Source organism: Gallinula chloropus, assembly GCF_964237585.1.
Source record: "Gallinula chloropus genome assembly, chromosome: 15".
NCBI lineage: Eukaryota > Metazoa > Chordata > Aves > Gruiformes > Rallidae > Gallinula > Gallinula chloropus.
Genome location: NC_140100.1, coordinates 5,739,731 through 5,760,825, shown reverse-complemented (window position 1 = coordinate 5,760,825; position 21,095 = coordinate 5,739,731). Strand labels below are relative to the sequence as shown.

The following is a 21,095-nucleotide window of genomic DNA, read 5'->3' as shown; positions in this document are numbered from 1 at the left end:
AAAAGCAGCATCTTCCCTCTTTCTCCTGAATTGTGCTGATGCAGGTCTGGGAAAGGAGAGAGGATGCTGAGGGCAAAATCAGCACCAAATCCCCCTCTGTGAAAGGCCTTCTCCTCAAGTTGGCTGCTGTTCAGCTCACTGTCTGTGTGCTGGTGGAGAAAGCCTGATCTCTTTCTAAAGACAGCTGCCTGCTAATCCGGCAGTGGATCATGTCTGAGATCCCCTTGTGGGGGATGGACACCTTTAGCTTAAAACAATGGCTAGTTCTGCTTTTGCTCGCTCCCACAGAGTTTTTCCTTGTCTGGGCTACAGCAGAGCTTGGCGGCAGCCAGGCACTCCTGGGGCATCAGGGCCATTTTCAGCTCCCCCATCATTTCCTCCCTGCAAAATCACTGCAGGCTGAGCTGGGAACACTGCTCCAACTGCAGATTTTTGGACAGGAGTCGTTAGGTGCAATCCAAGAGGTGCTTTCACCTTTGCTTTGCAAGCACGTTGTGTCTTAGGAGGAAAAGGGCAGGTTTCTCCTGCAGCTTTTGCCATGCTCTGGCAGAGCAGTGCCGGCACTGGGAAGAGACTGATCTTGCTGCCTTTGCCTGCCTGCTGTCCCTGGGAAACTAAGATTTGGGGTTGAAATGTGGGATTTGAGGTGTGGCCCTGTGTTGCAGGGTAGATTTGCAGAGGGGTGCAGCAGGCTCGGGTGAGCAGAGCGTGCCCAGGCGCACCTCATGCTGCTTTTGCTGATTTTGGTGCACGCTTCTTTCTGGAGCTGTTCGTGTCACTGAGAGGCAGAGATTTAATTTGCCTGCTTGCTTATAGCCTGGGTTTTTGGCCCTCGTGCCTCTGCCTGATTAAATACACTGCGGGGGTGTGCATAAGGAATGTATAATAACATATATCCTGAGCTGACGATTAGCTTTGGGCTTTCGGATCAGTGACTGGGAGAGTGGCTGATGGTGGAAGGGCCCTTGGAGATGATCTGGTCTGACCCCTGCTCAAGTGGCATCTCTTTGAGCAGGATGCCTGTGAACTCTGGATCGTTTACCTCCAATGCTGCATTCCTTTAGTGCAAATTTTCCAAGGGTGTTTGTTGTTTTTTAAATTGAGGTCATTTGCTGCTTGTTGTGGCTATGCACGGAGCCAGGACCCCGCTGGCTCTGGCGCAGCCCTGCAAATGCTGATTTGGAGGTGCAGGGCTAAAACCCACTGGCAGCTCCTCTGATGTGGGAAGCAGGGACAGAAGGGATGCTCTACGCAGCTCATGTCCCCAGCTCAGGCACTCCTGAATTCCCCCTGCCCTGTGGAAAGGGAACAAGCAGCCTGGAAGCTTCCCACAGTCCAGAGACTTTGGAGGAGGGGTTAATTGTCATTGATTTATTGGTGGCTTTAAGGAAAATAATCTGTTAATGCAGAAGCTTAATATGACAACAGCAAAACATCTGGTAGTGAACACAGACAAACCCTAAGCAAGATGTGAAAGCTGCTGCCTCTTCTGGGCCGTGCACTGAACTGGGGCAGCCTGGGCTGTGGCCACCAAAATGGCATTGTCATCTGATGGACTCCAGCCCCCTGTGTTAGCTAGAGAAGTGTCTGAGATGATGGGTATTGTTTTAAAATAGCGTTGAGCTAGTGAGCTTTAGCTCTGTGCAATGCATTTCCTCTTTGAAAGAAGTGGCCTGTTGGGTAACCAAAGCAGCACTGGTTGGGGTTTATTCTTTTTATCAGTGGCCCATAGCAAACCAGCAACGACAAACCAACAACGCAGCTGCTGGTGGCAGGGAATTCATTTTCTCTTCTATCCCGTGTCCTTCAGCTGGATTTTTTATTTATGAGTTGTGGGCAGCACCCAAGCCATGAGGGACCTCTGGGGACAGCCCCCTGGGGACCCTGGGTGCAGAGCTGGGGCAAACCCCTCTAACCTTGCTGTCTCCCCATTCTCTTTAGGAGCCCGGTCCTGCTAAGATGGCTGTGACCAGCAGCAACATCCCCAGTGCAGAGAAGGTACCTGCCACCAAGTCAACACTTTGGCAGGAAGAAATGAGGGGCAAAGACCAAGCAGACGGCGGCAGCAGCATCACCCCGGCGCAGAGCCCAGTGCAAGGCCAGGCTGGGGCTGCCAGCTCCCTGAAGGATCCTGTGCTGGACAGCAAGGAAGGTGAGGGACAGGGACAGCACTGATGTGATGCTGTGGTGACCTGGTTCAGGCAGCTGAGCCAGCAAAAAAACACCATACAGGGAAAAGTGTTCCATGGACTTGGTTCCCAGGGTATCCCATCAAGGAGGGGGAGGCAGCCTCCATCTGTGCTGTGTTATGTGGGGACCCAGGCGAGATCTTACTGTCTGGAGTTCAGGAAGGAAAAAAAATTGAATGACTTGCTGGAAAACCACACAGCCCAGGGGAAAGGGGCCTTTTCTAGTCCTGCTGTATCCCTGCCTGGGGCACCCAGAAGCCGTGGGGCCATGCTGTGCTCTGCTGTCAGAGCTGCCAAGCCCTGAGCACTGCTTCCTCCTCCAGCCCCTGCGTCAGGGCCCTGTTTACATTTGGTCTCCCTGATGAGTCCCTGGAAGGCGCCGGGGCCGTGGCATTGTTCTCACTGGAACAATAGGGGCTGGGGACTTTTCCTGCCAGAGCCATGGACAGGTCCCACACGCTGCAGCCATTTCCTCTATCTCCCCACTCGGATAAGGGATGCTTTCTGCCTGCTCCCCACTGCCAGGAGCACAGTGTCCGTCGCCTTGTGCCTGTGGAGCTGTGGTCGATGCTGGTCTGGGAAGAACAGGGATGGAAATGGGTGCAGAGTGGTAACTGTAGTCACCTGTTTCTTGGTTTGAAGGTTTAGGTCTTTTAACCATGCAAGCCCAATCTAAGGGCTGGACCAGCATCCCCAGCTCCCTGCAGACTATCACACCATCTCTGTGGGCACTAAGGGTGGTCAGAGTGGAAAAGTCAAGGGTGAAATGTGGCACAGCATGGGGCTGGGGCCCAGACCATTTCTGCTCTTGTTTCCTGCCCTGTTCTGAATGGAATCAAGGCTTTTTTTTTCGGTTAAAAAACAGAACTCAGACTTGAAACCAAACATGGTGACCTCTCTGTCCCCTAGATGAGAGCTCCATGAATGGGGACCGGATAGATTGCGGGCGGAAGACACGTGTCGAGAGCGGGTACTTTTCCTTGGAGAAGACCAAGCAAGACTCGAAGCTGGAAGAGCAGCAGCTGCCACCCCCGCCGAGCCCGCCCAGCCCCAGCACCCCAAACAACAGGTACAGTTATCCCAAATCGCCCTCACAGGAGCATGCCCAGCCCTTTCCTTCCCCAGGTACCCGATCAGGCGACCGAGTGATTCACAGCTTCTCTCTGAACTCCTTGGACTCGAAGAGCAGTTGCCCCATGCACAAGGACTCCAACAGCAGAGATGTAGGAAGGGGAGCTGAAAAATCGGGGCGTCCCCTTTCTTTTAAAGCCAGCCGGCAGTACACCACCCTGGCCGACGTTCCCAAGGCCATTAGGATCAGTAATCGTGAGGCCTTCCAGGTGGAGAGGAAGCGGCTAGAGCGGAGAACCCGGGCCCGTAGCCCTGGGAGAGAAGAAGTGGCCCGGCTCTTTGGCAATGAGAGAAGGTAAGGGATGAGTGGCTGATCTCCTCCTTGCATGCTAGCAGTGGCGGCGAGGCTGGGTCCCTGCCGCAGCCTCTGATGGAGCAGGCAGTATTTGCAGGGTGAAACCCCTTCGTATTACAGTGCTCCTGGGTTTAAGGGCACCCATCCACACCAACTAGGCAGAGAGATGTCCTTAGCAGTGCCAGCGGGCACATGTCACCCTGCCTGGCTGCTCTGGGGACCAACTGGTTGAGGTGGGTGATATTTGATGGCCATCTTAGCGAGCGATCCCACCCTCCCCAGCGCTGCCCATGCTGGCAGCTGGCACCATTAATTAGGTTAGCTTTCTGAAGGGTGTTAGAGCCGGGTGTGTTACGCAACTGCCTAATGAGCTGAGAGAGGTTTCAAAATGTCACGGCATTAATCTGGAAGAGGAGAGGCGGGTGCAGCGCCCAGGCAGGGCGCAGCGGGCTGCAAAACGGCTTAGTGTGGAGGAGGAGGACAGGGAGGGCGTGGGCACGCGCCCCTGCACCAGCCTGCTTGCTGCTCTCTGGGCAGGGTGAAGGACGGGCTCGGCTTGCCCTGGGAGAGACACATTTGTGCTATGAGGGCAGCAGAGCAAACCGGGAGACGGGCCCCAGGCGAGAGGGCCGCCTGCCAGTCTGATTTTTCTTGCCCTGGTTTTCCTCCGGGCATGTTCTCTCTTGCACAGTTTCAGCAGGCACTTCTCAGTTCCTTCCCAGCCCCTAAAGGACTGTTTTCCAGCCTGGCTTCCTCACGCCAAGAGCTGGGAGTGGGTTTGAGGAGGGCGGCACAGCTTTATGTCGGTGCCACTGCTTGGCAGAAGGATGCCAAACCCAGCCCATCCTTGGCAGCGTGCACAGTGAGTGCCAGGCTGGGGATGTAGGAGAAGAGCGCAGGTTTGCCTTGGGAATTGGATGGGAGGAGAGGGATGCTGCACTGGCCATCCTGGCTGGGGACAGTGCTGAAGAAGGGCTGGCGACTGCTGATTTTCAGGCTGAACTGGTGCAGTGATGGTCCAAGTGTGGGTGAGATCGTGTGCCCACTGGGTTTGCTTGCACAGGACACTCTGGCCAGCGCCTGCCCCAGCATGAGAGGACAGCATGTTCCTCTGGTGCCAACTTGCTTTGCTCCAGCTTGGGGGGAGGCAAGGGAATTGTTCAGCATGGGGATCTGGCACTGAGCTGGATGTGCCAGCTGTGGACAGGGAGGAGCAGATTTGCAGGCAGATAACAGGGCCCTAGAGAGGATGCTGCTGCATCCTTCTTTTTTTGTGTCAGCCCCACTCATCGCCTGCTGATGAGCACCTTTTCCCAGGGAAAGTTGTTTTTCCCAGCCCAGCTGGGCTCCTGGGGCTGTTAACAGGTTTTCATTGCTTTATCAGCATGGGCAAAAATCCCCCTTGGTCAGCTAAGGGCCTTTGTCAGAGCAGGATGGGTGTAAGGAGAGGATCGGGTGCTGCACCATGGAAGCTGGGAGAGGAGTGATGGGCAAGGAGTCCCCAGCTGCCCAGGGTTTGGCTGGAGATCCAGCCAGTGGTGCTGGAGGAGTGTGCCACAAGCAGGGACGGCTCAGTGGGCAGTGTTTAGGGGACAGGCACATTTGCTTACTCCTCTGGTAACCTGGGAATTGGCATGTGCATGTGGCATGTGTGGAGAGGTCGTACGTCCTGAAGCTTGGGTGGACTCACCAGGGCACGGAGAGACAGGCCAGCGTTGCACCAGAGAATTAACATTCACCAGCACTCTGCTCAGCTTGGCTTGGCTGCTTTTAAAATTTGAGTTTATTTGGTCCATATATCCCTCTCATTTTCCTCCGAGCTCAGGCTGCGCTGTCTGAGGTTGAGCAAATCCAATAACTCACTTCCATGCTGTGGGGTCAGCTTTTCCCCCCTGGGTTTAACACGATTTCTAATAATCCTTCCCAGTAACCCACTAACACATCTGTGAACGCTTGCCTACATGCCAACCCCATAGGTGCCAACTGGGCATTCCAACCAGCCTTTCACTTCTCAGTGCAGCCAGATGAAATTGCTCTGGTTCTGTTGGTATTTTCAGTTCTTCCTCCCCTTTTCCATTCACCCACCATAGATCAGTGGGGGTGTCAGAGCTATGGATGGGAAAGAATTATTTTAGGTATCCAGTGCTGCATCCTGAGCGACACACCTGTAAGGCTTAGCTCCAGGTAAAGCTGTTTTTCAGGCTTCTCCTACTTCCTTATAGTAGGAGATCTTACATGACTTATGTCCAGGACTGGGCTGGAAATTTTCCATGTTGACCATTTATTTATACCTGACGCCAGCTCCACACCCCGTGCAGACGTCTGAGCTCACAGCAGCTCAGAAGCATGAATCAGAAGACAGGAGATAATCACCATGATTTTGGCACTCGTGGCAGAGCAGCGGAGTTTGAGTTCCCTCTGCTGGCATGTGGCAGGATGGGGATGCCAGCACCACACTCTTGGCATCTCACAGGGGGGCCCAACTCACTGGGGGAGAGGGTCTGTGTCTGGAGAGGTCAAGCTGTGTGTCCAGTCTCCAGGCTCAGACCCATCCTTAGGGTGAAGGAGCAGGAGCAGCTCTTTGGAAACCCTGTGGATAAATCTTGAAGCCTGTTTTGAACACAGAATCACAGCAGAGAGGGCTGCAGGGATGCTGATTCCCAGATCCCAGTGGAGCTCTGCAGCTGTGGGGATAAATCCTGGCACATCTCGGGAAGGTGTTAGCAGCTTTGGGAAGGAGACCACCATGGGGTGGGGAGTCCTTGGGGGTGCAGAGACCCAAAGCCCCTTCCTCTGGGTGTGTGGCTCCAGGCTTACCCATCTCCTGCAGCTTCCTGGGGAGCACTGGGATTTCGGGTTGGCAAACCTGGCTTTTCTTGCACGCTTCCAGGGATGCAGCCTCTAAAACCACGGCTTTCCCAGTTGACCCCACGTTCTGCTGGCAAGAATCTGCTGTGGCGTCTGCCAGATCTGCTGTAGGAGTGTGGTCAGGGGGGCTGAGGAGTATTTCTGGCCTCAATAAATAACAGAGCTGCTTGAAATTGCTGTAAAGACTTTTCTTTCTCAAATTCCTTCTCTGGAGCTTCTTGAGATGTAAGGATCTGCTCTGAATGCTGCTTCTACCCAGAGAGAGCAGTGCCTGCTCTCCCAAGTGTAGTTGTTTTTTTTCTTTTCTAACTATTCTCTTCATTTTTGTTGGACCTTTTGGGGAAATTCCTCTTCCTTTTCCTGACACTCGCTGTCTTTCTTGCTGTTCAATAATGAATGAATCCAATAAAAACAAGCCCTTTCTTCCAATCGAAGAAAATCACTTTAATGGTAGCTCATGCTGGTCTATAGCTTTCCTTCCCACCTCACACACCCCTCCACCTAACAGCAGAGATCTGCAGCTCAGGTTTAGTGGCCTGGAAAAGATTAACACAGCCTGCATGGCCCAGGAGCTCCTTGGGATGAGCTTTGTGGGTGAGAAAGCACTGAATGGCACCGCAGCTTTCACAACGCTGCTTCTCCTTCATACCTGTCTGCAGCCTTGTTTTGTCAACACAGAGCTGCTGTTCAGAGGGAGCAGCTCTCCTCTGCTCGGTGGGGAGGAGAGGAGAGCCCTTCCCTTCCCTTTCCCCTCCCTGTCCCCCCAAGATCTCTAGCAGTAACCTCTCTGACATGTTGAGCTAATGGGTAAAATAGAAATGATCCTTTCCTGGAATCGGGGTGATATTAATTAACCCTTGGGGCTGTGATTTGGTTGCAGTGATTTATTTTTTTCTCCTCCTTTTTTCAATGCCGAATTACTGGAATGATTTTGATTTTGTTTTGTATGTAGATGCAGATATACGATTTCCTCTTCTGTTCATTCATTTTCCAGCCTTGTTTTCTTCCAGGTCTTGTTGCTCTCCACCTTCTCCTGCTGTGTTGCTGTGTGACGTGTCCGCCTTTACTTCGCCTGCTTCGCTACCATCTCATCTCAATCTCAAGCCGTAGAACAACCTGGTGGTGCAGCCCCTTTCATGAGAAATCAACCTGCTTTTGATTTTGTTTTATGGGGTGGTTTTTTTTTTTGGTTGGGTTTTTATTTATTTATTTTTCTCCTGATTTGTTTTTCTTCAGACCTTCACCTGATAGGGCACAAACAATGTTAATTCATGGACCTCTTACTCCCTCCTAAACTGAGACTCAGAGAAGGCTGGACCAGTGTAAAAAGGGTTAAAAAACTGTGACTCTAAAACAGTTCCCCAGTCTGTGGGTGGATTTATACTCTGCAGGCTGGCTTACCTGAATGGACATCTCATGAGCAGAACATCCCAGGGGGATTGGGAGTTCTGCACAACCCCGGGGTCTGCCCACTCCCAGTCTGCAAACTGGGAGGCAGCAGGGGCTGAAGAGACGTCCCATGAAATCATCAGACACGTCTGAATTTACAAAGCAAAGTCTTCCCCACCAATTTTGTCCCTTCCTTTTTGGTTGTGGGTTTCAGTGCCCGGTCCTGGCAGCCTGTCTCTGAGCAGCAGTGGGGGGGGGGGGCCCAGCCCGCTGGGGGTTGTGATGTGCTCAGATCGTCTCATTTATGGAATTTGGTTCAAAATGTTGGTTGAAAACAGAACATCTCATGTTTTTTTGAGTCCTTAACCTGCTGTTCCTTTTTGTGGGAGGTGTTAAAAAGGGGGTTTGGGGATAACCTGTTTCCCTGCATATGGTTGCTGTTGTGATTTTCATGCACATTCAAAGCTCACACAGAGTGGGGAGCCCCAGGTTTAGTTGTGGCATGTGTGGATCCAAATTCTGTGTCAAGAACCCGCCCGGATTGAATTTTCTGGGGAAGTTTGAAATTGAGCTTTAAACCTCACAGCTTGGAGCTCACCTGGCGTGTGTGTTGGTGGTGGGTTATTGCTTCACGTTCTCAGGTTGTGATTAAAGACCTGAGGTTGATACTTGCCCGAAGCCCTGGGCATGCAAACTTAGACACCAGCAGGCCCTTTGAAAATTCCAGTATTTCCTCTCCTGTGGGTCAGCAAGCAGCTTTTAATATGGAAACTGTGCTTTTAATTCCACCAGCAAAGGCCTGTTGTTTGCTCCTTCTTGGGAGCATCCCATTTGGATTTGATCTGGGGTTGGCTCCTGCTCCATCCACGTTTCTTTATAATTCTCCTCCATCCTCAGACATGTGTGCCATGGTGTGATGGGCCACCAAGATGGTGTCTGAGAGCCCATTGTGCTCCCTGCTGTCCATTTTGGATTTGCAGACTGGTTTAAGAGGAGGGTAGAGCCCTGGGGTTTTGCAGGGGATGCCCTGCAGTGCCTGCACAGGGTTCTTCTCATCTCCTCATGGCTCCAGCTCACACACCCTGCGAGCCAGACCTGGAGGCACCTATGGCCACTCTACCCTCTGTGCAATCCTGTGGACCTTACCCATGTGGGGCTGAGTTTTACAGGGTATCCATTGCGGTGACCGCACAGGGTGACCTGCAGGTACCCACTACCTCTGCAGCCCAGCTTGGTCTGCTGTGTCTCTGCTCTGTGGCCTGGGGAGCCACTGATAGCTGCAGTGCTAGAGAGTAAAGAGAGAGCTTAGGCCAAAGCTTCTCAGTAATCTCTGCTTCTCAAAGGTCTGTAAAATTTACAAATAAAACATTATTGCTGGTTTTGTGAGGGTTTTCTAGGTATTTGAGGAGAAAATATTTGTGGGGCTGAGTAGCATGAGGGTTTTCCCACTTTGGCTACAGGTAAAGTGGTGCATGTCAAATCAGGGTGTTTTGCCCTGGATTATGCACGCTGGAGCTTGCAGAGAAACAGGGACCGAAAGCCAGGTGTGCATGAACAGGTCGAGCAATTCTGCAGCCTTAAATGTGGGGGATTGTACAGCTCAGCTGAGTTGCCGTTCTTGTGTTTAAACTGGCTCTGGTTTCCCTTTTCTCTCTGTTTTCCAGGAGATCCCAGGTAATTGAAAAATTTGAGGCATTAGATATTGAGAACGCAGAACACATGGAAACGAACGTGCCGGCTGGCGCTGCCCTCTCCAGCGAGACGCGGCAGGGCAGGAGCGAGAAGAGGGTTTTCCCACGGAAGCGGGTAAGCTGCTCAGCCAAAGTCTCATGGTGGGGGTTTGGAGGATGGCACCTGGGATCCAGCAGCCCAGGATGTAGGGTTTAGCTGTATTTTGTCCCTGGGTGGAGCAAGGGATCTGGAGTCATAGGCAGGCTTGCGCAGGAGCCAAACCGCTGTGTGTGCTGAGTCCATGCAGGTTCGCTGCTTGCTGCTCTGCTCCCATGGCCCAGCTGCAGATCAGGGTGGAAAATCAGGCTGGCTGCTCTCAGTCCTCCAAAACAGAGGGGAAACTTCAGATCTGGCATGGCAGGACACACCAGGATGGGCTGTAGTAACAAAAGAAACAGGCAGGCTTCGGAGTCCCAGTTGTGCTTAGTTATATTGGGAACAAAGTAATGCCTGAGAGGCTGGAAAAGATGTATTGTCAATGAAATAAGATGTGTTCTGAGCCAGAGATGCCCCTTAAATATGCCAATTTTTATGCCACGAGCCAAGAGAATGGGACTTGCTGTCCTAGTTTCTGCGCTGATCTGGGCTAACGCTATTTACACAGGACTTCACTTGTGAAGGTGCAGCTGTGGGCTCCATCCTGGATGTGTCTGCGTCTCCTCTGTCCCCGCATCGCCGGGCAAAGTCACTGGACAGAAGGTCCACAGAGTCCTCTATGACGGTGAGCCACTGGGGCCGTGTCCTCTGCCTTGGGGGAGGATGTGAGAGGCCCTTCCCAGGCAGGTCCGGTGAAGCTTTACTGGGCTGCTTTCCCCGTAGCCAGCATGTAGGGCACAGGCTATGCTCTTACTGGGAGCCTGTTTCAGTGACTTGGCCTCACACTTCACGCTTGGCGTGGTAAGGAGAGCGAACACGTGTCCTGGCTTTCTCATGATGCTTGAGTGATGTCTGTGCAGTCACAAGTGGGTGTCAGTGAGACAGAGGCTGCGAGGAAGGGCTCAACCTGAGCTCTCCTCCCTTTGCATATTTCAAATGCTCACCAGACCTGGAGGCAAACAGTACAGAATAAACACTAACTGCTCTCCTCTCGCTCACCACCCTTTTGTAGGAACAAAATAAATACACTTGTTAATCTCTTGAAAAGATTACACAGCCACTGTAAATATGAGATGCATTTTTCATGGATGGACAGCTGCTGTTAAAGGAGTTCTCAGAAAAATCCAGTAGGGTAGTGTTTCTGTAGTAGCTTTAAACATAGACTTCTACAGGCACAAGAGTGACTTTTAAATTCTTGGTGGCAGTGAAAAGGTGCAAGAAGTGCACGTGAAGTGGCTATGCACATCATCTAACGAAGGCAAGGAATCATGCAGTCAGTGGGAAGAAAACCTTTTTCCTTGCATCAGATAGACCTTTGTTGTGCCTTTCCTGATATAAAAGTAGCAATGTAAGAAAAACTCACGTGCCTTCTGCCTTGCAGTCATGATTGCAAGACTCTCCCCTGCCTGTCGGGTTTGCTGTGTCAGATCAGATCCGTGATCTGTCAGGTGGAAGCTGATGGAGTTCATCCCGTGTTAGGCTCAGTGGGTTACAGCAAGAGCTGTGGCTTGTGCTGCGTGGGGATCTCTTCCATCAAGTGCTTCATCTGGTTTTGGTTTCTGATGGCTACATCCTCCAGTGGCAGCTCTTTCCAAACTTGACATGTTTCAGCAGCTTTGCAGCTCAGGGCAAAGCCTGCACTGTCTCCTGCTCAGAGGAAAGCAGAGGGGTTTCTGTGGAGGAGTGGGCTCTGCAGGGGAAACATCCTGCTCTGGGGGCTTCTGCAGTGTCTCACTGCAGCCCAGTCTAACACACGTGCAGTACTGCTCAGCAGCCTCCTTCCCTTCTGGCTGCTTCTATACCTTTGCTTACATTTTAAATAAACTAGGAAGTGTAGTAAAGTATCATGAGTGCTCCTAAGGAGGGGTTTATGTGCTTTTGCAGAAGATTCTTGCACTGTGCTTCTTCCCAGCTGATGAATAACAAGCCCATGAGCAACTGCAACACTTGCAGTTCTTCCCTTTCCCTTCTCTGCAAAGTGCAGGATTGGGATCCAGTTATTTTTGATGCAAAATGCAGATGATTTACTTAATGCTCTCTGGTTGTACAAGTAAGAGCTTAAACAGGACCCAGATCTGGAAGCATGATCCCACCTGCACTTCAGCAAAGGAGGAGCAGGCAAGCGATATCGTGGTCTCAGGGAATTAGGGCTGAGGATGCCCATCTCTCATAAACCTGCTTCAGAGAAGGATGTAGTCATTACAAAGGCAATTTTCTGTACAGGCTTTTAGTGGCTTATCACTGCCTCATCAACAGGCCCTGGTGGGGTTCAGTGGGTTTATTGCCCGCAGCTACATCACAGTCAGGGCTGCTCGGGCTGGCATCTGTCTACTCCCTCCTCGGATTCTCTAGGAATTTGGGAAGAGCAAGGTGGCATTTACTTTCCCCACTGTTTTTGTGGAGCAGGGCTGGGTTCCTGCCGTGGTGGGTACACTCAGATGGGGGATGTGCTGTCCCACAGCATAGGTTTGGTTAAATAGGCTTCCAGACCCCAGTTTTCCATCGCTCCCCTTGCTATAGCCCTTTCCAGTCGCTACAGCTGCATCTCACACTTTGCTGTCCTTTCCTCCTCCGCTCTGCAGCACATGGAGCAGCTGGAGGAGCTCAGCCTCGAGGGAGTGAAAGCATTTCCACCACATCCTTCCCTGCGCATGGGCAGGGTGAGAGGAAGGGCTGGTGGGAGTTATCCCACGCTGGCTTCATTGCTTTTCTCAGAGCTTCCACATCCTGATGCACGCGCTTTGGAGGAAAGAGCAGGTGTCGTTTGGGTGGTGCAGCACTGGGATTCCCTGAATTTCCAGCCTTGGGAACTCAGTTTTGTTGTGAAACCTGCAGCCTTGCATCAATAGCACGTAGTTTGTCCTTTGTAATATATAATAGACAAAATGGCCTGTGGTTTTACCAATTCCTGTCTGCTCTTTCCTCTGTAATGCTGGTGTAGCTGTAGGAAATCACAAAAGAAGTGCTAGGAAGAGACAGGCTAAATAAACTGTACATTTAGCCACAACACAGTATAATGATCCAATTTGGATGGGATGACCTTTAAATGTCTCTTCCACCCTGAACTATTTCTATGATTCTGTGAGTTTAACTGTTGTTGGTCTCTCACTGCTGCACTGTGTTTTATCAAGCTGCTGCTGTTGTCTTCTGGGCACAGACACAGACGCCTCTTCCCTTCCCTCTCATTGCCTCTCTCCTTTCTTGCAGCCTGACCTGCTGAACTTCAAGAAGGGCTGGTTGACAAAGCAGTACGAGGATGGGCAGGTGAGTCTGCTCTGCCCTTTGCAACGGTCTTCAGTGCTGTGGTAGGTCCTGGTTTCTGGGAGCTGACACCTAGTCCCACGTCCCAGGGCAGCACAGGCTGTGCGTGGGGCTGCGCTCTTGGTGCTGATGAAGCTCTGATGTCCTCACACGGCAGATCGGTATTGGACTGGCTCCAGGTGGGAGAAACTAGGTGTAGGTGCTTGGGCAGAGCAGTGACAGGGAATTTGTAGAGCTCTGGAGCTAGGCAGCAGTGTTGTGTGCAAGCCCTGTGCAAACAGTGTTTGTTTTGGAGCAGGAATAGCTGGGAGGAGGTTTAAAAGCCCCACAGCTGGATATCGTGTCTTGGGTTTCTAGGGAGCCAGGGCAGCTTGGATAGCAGCACTGGTTTCATGTTCCCATTCTCTATTAGTCTCATCTCCCTTGTGACCCAGCAACCTTTTTGGCATCAGTAATGAGCCTCAGATAAGGTCTCCTGAGTGCCAGGGAAATGGCAAGGCCAAGAAAGGAATAAATGTCTCTGAGTTGGCACTGAAAGAAGCAGCTGCTTTCTTCCTGTCCATTCCCGGAGGGATGTGGGATGTGCTGCTTTATCCAAGCATTAGAGATGGGCACTGGTGTGGCTGTTTGCAAACTGCCCCTTCCCTGGATTTCTTTTCCTTGCTGCCCAGCCCAAAACCAAGGGCGACTCACCCACAGGTGTGAGCACCACCATGGCCTGGGCTCTGCTGCAGGTACCTGCTGGTGCCTTGGGTCCTGGGGCCGAGGGCAGGTCTGTAGGCAGCCAGAGGGAGAATGAGCTGCTGGAGCGAGTCCTTTATTAAGCAAAAGCTGCTTTGGATAAGCCTGTTCCTTGCTGGGAGTGTGCAGAAGGTGTATTTGTATAGAGCAAGGGCCAGGAATAGGCTCCAACTCAATTTCTAGGTACTGTGGATAAAACAGGAATGTTTTACTACTTTTTGGGTTTGTTTTGGGGTTTTTTTTAATCCCTCCAAGGCCTTAAGTGCAGCTGCTAAAAGCATCATCTTGCCAGTGGAGCTTATGGGAAAGCTCTGTCTACCCTCGTGGCTCTGGCACTGTTTCACCATCACATGCAGGGTTGGTGCTGCAGAGGATCCGGTGCTCCAGCAGCACTGGGGAGAGCAGGGTCCTGGCAGTGCAAACCATCACAGTGTCCTTTGCATTGCTGCCCATTTGGGTCTCCCCTTCATCCCAAGAGGGTCTCTCAGTGATGCTGGGTGTGGAGCTGGGAAGGGAGGTGCTGTGAGCTGTGTCTCTGCTGGGTGACCTGTGATGTCTGGGCTCTGCTGGTGGGAAAGGAGTGAGATTGTAACTTCCCTGTCTTGGTTGTTTCCTAGTGGAAGAAGCACTGGTTTGTGCTGACTGACCAGAGCCTCAGATACTACCGGGATTCAGTGGCAGAGGAGGTAAGTGTCTTCCCTATCAGCATTCAGCCCATCTCTCCACACCCAGGTGAGCCCCAAGCGCTCCCAAACTGACCCCGGGCAGATGGTCTTCCCCAGTGCTGAGGCCCTGGAGCATCAGTTTCTCTTTGTGGCTTTGTGCTTCTCAGAGACCAGCTGCCTGCCTCCTCACGAGCTCACCACACGTTGGGTTTGCAAAGCATTCCAGCTTATTTTACCTCTCCCCCCCTCTCCAGGCAGCTGACCTAGATGGAGAAATCGATCTGTCAACGTGCTATGATGTTACTGAGTACCCGGTTCAGCGAAACTATGGCTTCCAGATCCATGTAAGGAAAATGTGGGGAGGAGGAAGAGGCCGGCTGCAAGGCAGTTGGGGTTGCTCATGCTGGGCTGCTGCTTGAGGATGCTTTTCTTTGGCAAGGGAAACATCTCCCCCAAACACCAGAGAGAGATCATGCTGCATCCCCTGCTGTGCTCTGGAGAGCTATGGCCTTGGGTTTGAGAAACAGTTGTTTGGTTCACAAAAGATGAAGGGGAGAAGAAGGTTTTGGCTCAGCCCTGAGGTCTCAGCTACAGCAAAACTAGCCTGATCACTGAGGAACACTTAATTCCCACCATGAATGGGCGGCAGGGTGGAGAGGCTGGGTACAGCCTCTGTGCAGCCAGCAAGCAGTGTCCCAGTACTGGGTGCTCAGGGGTGGGTGCAGGGTGGTGTTGGGGGAGCGGGAAGGTGCCACTGGGTGGGGTCAGCTGTTCTGAGACAGTTCTCCTCTCTCCTTAGACGAAGGAAGGGGAGTTCACCCTCTCTGCCATGACATCAGGCATTCGCCGCAACTGGATCCAGACCATCATGAAGCACGTTCGCCCCACCACTGCTCCTGATGTCACAAGGTAAAGGGGGAGTTTAACAGCCCCGTGGTTGTCTGGTTTGCTATGCAGGAGTAACTCTTCCTTTATCCTTTCTTTCCTCTTCCTGAGCCTATCCATTCATCTCCATTCCTGGAAGCTGTGGCTCTTTCTCACATCCCTCTCTGTGGGCTTAATTTGGATACGTTTTGTGGGGATGCTGATACACCAAGTTACTCTTATGTGTGCAGATTTCAAAGAGGGTTGAAAATGTGGCTTTAATTTATGCATAGGAATATGAAATACTGTTCCTATATCAAGGCTCCTCTGGATTCCCATCAGGTATTGTGAAACCACTTGGATTCAGTTGTGCTGGGTTCTCCCTTTCCTCTGGCTACTGTTCAGCACGAGCTGCCCATCCCTTCCATGGGTCACGGCAGCACAAGCCCAGGGTTCAATTGAGAAGCTGCTTGGCTCTGATATATTTTAAACTCCAGCTGCCGAATCGTCTTCCCTCCTCCTTTGATCTTCCAGATAGCTGCTGCAGCAGCTTCCCCTTACGCGTTAGTAACGCTTGCGTCTCCTCCTGCCGTCAGTGCCAGAGGAAGGGACCCCCTGCTTCACAGAATACCTTCTGTGAGCGCTTGCAGCTGCGGGTAAAGGGTGTTTGACCTCCTCACAGCTAACTGCGCCAGCCACACTCGTACAGGCCACCTCTTACAGGCTTCGTGGACACGGCCACACCATTAACTCCATCTCCTGTCCTTACTGTAGCTGCAACGAGCAGGTTTTTGCCAGGTTTGTCCCCACATTGGTGGAATGGCTCTTCTCACCCGGTGCTGTTGACCTGGAGATGCTCCAGTCTTTCCTACCTTATCCTGCTTGGCATTCAGCCACCTTTTCCCAGCCCTGCCCGAGCTCTGGTGGATCTCACGGGGGTCTCGGGGAAGCCACCTCTCTCCTCACTCCTCTGTATGTTTGATTTCCATGCAATCCCAGGAAAAACTTCTCTTTGAAACTATCCGTGCTGAAGCCCAGGTTGGAAAACTGTGTTCTCTCCTGTATTAACGTTCTGTGGTTTGTATATCTCGTGATTCACTGCATGCTCCTCCTTTTCTGCACCTCGGATGGGAAGTCCTGCGGTTTCCATTTATTTTTCTTTCTTTTCTTTTTTCCCCCCCCTCCCTTTTTTTTTTTTTCTTCTTTTTTTTTTTCTTTTAATCAAAGCCAGAGAGAAGGGAAGAAGCAACGTGGTCTTGACACTTGATTTCCCCACACTGGTATCTTCCGATGTGACTAGATACGAAGATGAAGACCAAGAAAAGTTGAGGGGACCTCGCTCTCTTTAAAGACCCAGATATATTTATAGCCTAACAGGTTACTGTGGCACGATAGTCCTGTGCTCTGCATCTGCTCTGAGCCCACAAAGTGGTTTGACTTGGCTTACCCCAGTGAGAGGGTCCAAGCACAGGTAGCAGTTGGGCAGTAACTTGTTGTGCTGCATAAATAGACCAGGAATCTCAATCCTGAGCTGGGCAAAAGGGGAATTATATGTGCACTTCTGTTGTTTTTCACCACACAGGTTTCAGATAGGTTAGAGTCTGGCGTGGGTTAGCCAGCATTGCTGGGAAGGTGTTGCTGTGAGCTGAGGGGCTGCACTGTGCGTGAAGGGGGCTGTGTTCACCTGGCACCTGCTCACAAGCCCTTCACTCTGTGTGTGGGTATCCCAGCCCATCCCACCTGGCTTCAGGCACATCATTAACATCCACATGCCGGGAATGGCTTGTGGACAGGACTGTTGGAAAGCCAAAGGACAGACTGACAAAGGCTCATGGTGGAGAGGTGGCAAATACCTGCACAGCATGGCCAGGATATGTTAGTCTGGGTGCTCAGCCGTGCTGGGAGGGTGGCAGTGTTTGCCCTGTCCCCGGGGCTGGCCTGATTCCACACACTCCTGCAGCCCTCTGCCACGTCTCGATAACCCACTCCACATCTCCACTGAGCCAAGCACATGCTTTCCGGATTACTCAAGTCCTGCTTACTGTTTATATCGCTCTGTGTGTCAGCACCTGGGGAGGGGGGCAACTGCTGCACCGCTCCCTGCCCTCAGCAGTGCCCTGCCATCTCCTGAGGCAGTAATTACACTCTGCCAACGATGACCATGCAGATAGAAAATACCCACAAGAAAGCAGGTAGCTGCTTCAGCACTGGGTCCTTGCTCAGCCTGGTGAGGCTGAGTTTCCCAGTGTCCCCCCAGTTCCCTGCAGCCTTCATGTCCTTGCACACCGCAGCAGTGTGCTCAGCTTACAGCTTCCACTGCTTCCACAGCCACCCGTCTTAAAAACACTTTGGTTTGACCTATAAATACCACTGAGAGGCAAAGACCCCACCTCCCATGTGATGTGAATTAATTTGTCTGGGATGGAGGAGACGTGAAACGTTTGAGCAGAATTAATAGCCAGGGGCCACTTGTGGGAGATAAAATGAGAAACTTCAGGTCAGTCTTCTGAGTCTCTTAACTCCGTTCCCAGCGGCCATCCCTCCGCTTCCTGACACACATCCTGTGCCCTTTGGAAAGCAGCAGAGGAGAAATGAGCTTGCGAGAAATGTCATCTCTAGAAATGCTGAGATTCTTCCACGTGTTATTTAAAGCAGCCTAATTTCTGCCTCACAACAACGGCTGAGGCGCCCCAGACCCCCCTTGTTTTCCTGGCACTCTTCTCCATTTGAAAGGCTCTATCTCATCCCCGCTTTACTTACTGAAAATGCAGCTGTAATCGCTAACTGGCTCCAGATTGAGCGCCTGGCTTTGAAGTCATGCAGTATCTTCTAATGGTTGAGGAGCAAGGAGGTTTCATTGTGGTGCCTTTTGGGTTTATTTTATTAGCTGCAAGTGACAGAGCTGAAGAAGGAATTATCTGCGAGCTGGTTTTAGCCTGTAATGGCCAGTTTCTTAAAACCCAGCTCTACTGAGCCTGTGGTGTGGCCGTGGATGAAAATACATTGGAAGATGAGAGTGCATCGGAAGATACTAGCCCTGGACCCATGCAGAGTCATCTCTTCTGCTCCATTCTTTGTTTTGGGCACATGCACATACATGAGGTTGCTGGCTGCGGGAGCCTGGGGTGTGTTACCAAGGTGGGAGGAGAAGCTGTGCTGCTGCTCCAGCCCGGTCACAGCAGTTTTGGTGCACGTGGTCCTGTGGGTCAGAGACCTGTTAGCAGTGTTTTGCCTGCAGCAAAGGGCGTGGGGAGCTGCTTTCCAGCTCTTCCTGCTGTGCCTTTCCAGAAAGCTTGTTGAGGCTGTGCTGATGGCTGGATCCCGAGGGGATGCTGTGGTTGTACTGAAAGCAGGGAGAGCCAGGAGTCAGACTGAGCAGCAGGGCTGTGCCTCAGGAGGCATCTTGGGGGCTTCTGGGAGGAAAGGGACTTCAGCAAATGCCTGCCACTCCCTCGGGACAGGCTTCTGCAAACTTAGCACACTGCTATTTTCTCTTTTAATTTTGATCTGCATGTTACCAGGCTGGCATGTCTACGTATAATAAGCTAATCCTGCATTACGGATTATCCATAGGTTGGATACGATACTGCCTTCCCCAATTAACTTTCCCTGCTTGATGAGTATGTCTCCACCCACACCCCACCGCCTTCTAACTCAGCACTAAAAATCATTCCTTGCTTGAGAAATCAGCATCTGCAGTGACTCCCGCGGTGTGTTGAATAACTCTGGCTCTCCTTGCTGCACCGACAGCAGCACGTACAGCATACAGCCCCTGTGCTGCAAGGCTGGCTTCCCCAAGGGAGATCTGTGCCTTCAGTGCAGACAGTGGCACGGAGAAGTTTTTGACCCATTAATACCCTGACTTTGCCAGGCTTGAGGAAAACCATCCTCCTGTCAACTCATGACCTCTGGGAGTTGCTCTGTGCTTCTCTGCCCCGCAGCTCTGAAGCCAGGCTGACTTTGGTGGAACTAGTGGCATCCTCTCTGTAAGCACGTGACTATGGCCACATCCACCAGCATGTGTGCATGGGTCCCCACAGATGGGGAGGCGGGTGGCGAGCCAGCCAGTGGGCACCAGAGAGGCTTTTGAAGCCTCTTCCTCACCTAGCAGGATGGTTCGGGGTCTCTGCCTTGGCCATGGCCTGCTGCTGGGTTGTGGTTGCTGGCCCCAGAGCAGCTGCTGAGGAGGAGCGAGGTCGGGATCAGTCATTCTCCAGGGGCCGGGAGGTGCCCAGGAGCAGCCAGCGCCGCTTGCACCAAGGCTTTGCACACCAGCGTGACCCTGGGGAAGGGCAGCGGTGGCTCCTGTGCCCAAGAGGCAACGGGAGATGGAGGGGCAGGGGAGCACCCACGTGGCATTGGCTTGGGCTTCCAGCAGCCCCTTTCCACCCAGCTCTTTGAGGCATGCATGGGAGCGCCTGGCCATCTCGAGCACCCACTGATGCTTTCCTTCACCTGCTCTCTGTCCTTGCAGCTCTCTTCCAGAAGAGAAAAGCAAAACAAACTCTTCCTTCGAGACTGGTCCAAAGCCGAGCGAGAAGCCAGATGTGGAGCAAGCTGAGTTGGACCCGGAGCAGAAGCGGAGCCGTGCCCGGGAGCGCCGTCGAGAAGGACGATCTAAGACCTTTGACTGGGCTGAATTTCGCCCCATCCAGCAAGCCCTGGCGCAGGAGCGTGCCAACGCTGCAGACTCCTCCAAGAACGGCTCTGCCGCCTTTCCCAGGGATGCCGGCGCCACCGACGCTGACCCGGGAGAGCTGGAGCGGGAGCGGGCACGGCGGCGGGAGGAGCGGCGCAAGCGCTTTGAGATGATCGATGCTGTGGATGGGGCAGGGTCAGAAGAGGCACTAAGGATGGAGGTGGATCGGATCCTGCCCGTCCCAGCAGACATCAAACCCCAGAACGTCCACGTGGAGATCGAGCAGCGCTGGCACCAGGTGGAAACCACCCCACTGCGGGAGGAGAAGCAGATCCCCATCACACCCCTGCACCTCACCCACACTGAGGACCGGGATGAGGGGCTGACAAAGCAGCACTTGACCACGCTGCTGGAGAAGGAGGTAAAGCGGGGTGCAGGCTGCCTGGCAGAATGACCCTCAGGCCACTGCAGGAACTGTAGGAAGCCTGAGCAAGGCTTTAAAAAGCTTTATTTATTCCTACTTTGTAAGAGTGACAAGTGGGGATGCTGTAGGGGCCCTTGGGGAGCTGGTGGGGCACAGGTCTGTGTCCATTCCTGTACAGCTCTGTGGCAGCTTTCATGTTCCCACAGCTGCAGAAAGGGCTGGTCTTGCAAGGGTGGTATTTCCTTACCCCCTCCCATTTAACACAGCAGCCTGCCTGTGATAAGATGGGTACAATGTGTATTAACCAGCTTCTGAATTCCAGCTCATAATTCTGTGTGCCTCTGCATCTGCAGAGATTTGTGTCTGCAGTTAGGTCTAAGGAACTATAGTCTAGCTTGAATTACAGCACACACCACAAAGGTTCCCTTTTTGTGGAGCATGTGTCAGGCAATCACGATTTTAGGCAAAGGGAGGTAGAAACTCAGACTCAGCTCGCTTGGGAGAGGTTCGTGCCTGGGGTAACAAAGGTTGCTGTTAGTTGGGATTAAGGTGTATTAGCAGGAATGAAAGGGGTGCAGGCGTGAAGTAACCAGGAGTATCGCAAATCCAAACTGGACTGGGATTTGCCTGGGTCATGCCTGGCACGAGCTGGTGCTGTTCATCCTTCACTGCAGTGAGCTTTATGGATTAAATTAATGTGCTCCTTAGTTCTTGGGGGGGGAGGGACTTTTCCTAGTAAAATGAAATCCAGAGCCCAGAGCAGAGCTGAGCAAAGCAGCGGTGCCATCAAAAGCCCTGTTCA

General features: G+C 52.3%; 1 protein-coding gene across 2 annotated transcripts in view; it reads left to right on the top strand.

The window, feature by feature from the left end:
- The window catches only part of MPRIP (myosin phosphatase Rho interacting protein), a 78,138-nt gene that overhangs the window by 38,323 nt on the left and 18,720 nt on the right, over nt 1-21,095 (top strand). The window contains exons 6-14 of one of the 2 annotated variants that reach the window (XM_084270967.1): nt 1,942-2,152; nt 3,099-3,258; nt 9,537-9,678; nt 10,208-10,324; nt 12,907-12,963; nt 14,319-14,387; nt 14,621-14,710; nt 15,166-15,275; nt 19,705-20,290. In XM_084270967.1, the coding sequence (XP_084127093.1) occupies nt 1,942-2,152; nt 3,099-3,258; nt 9,537-9,678; nt 10,208-10,324; nt 12,907-12,963; nt 14,319-14,387; nt 14,621-14,710; nt 15,166-15,275; nt 19,705-20,290 (1,542 nt within the window). Of the gene's footprint in view, nt 1-1,941; nt 2,153-3,098; nt 3,616-9,536; nt 9,679-10,207; nt 10,325-12,906; nt 12,964-14,318; nt 14,388-14,620; nt 14,711-15,165; nt 15,276-19,704; nt 20,291-21,095 lie in introns of both variants that reach the window. The other variant, XM_084270966.1, reaches the window with a different exon arrangement.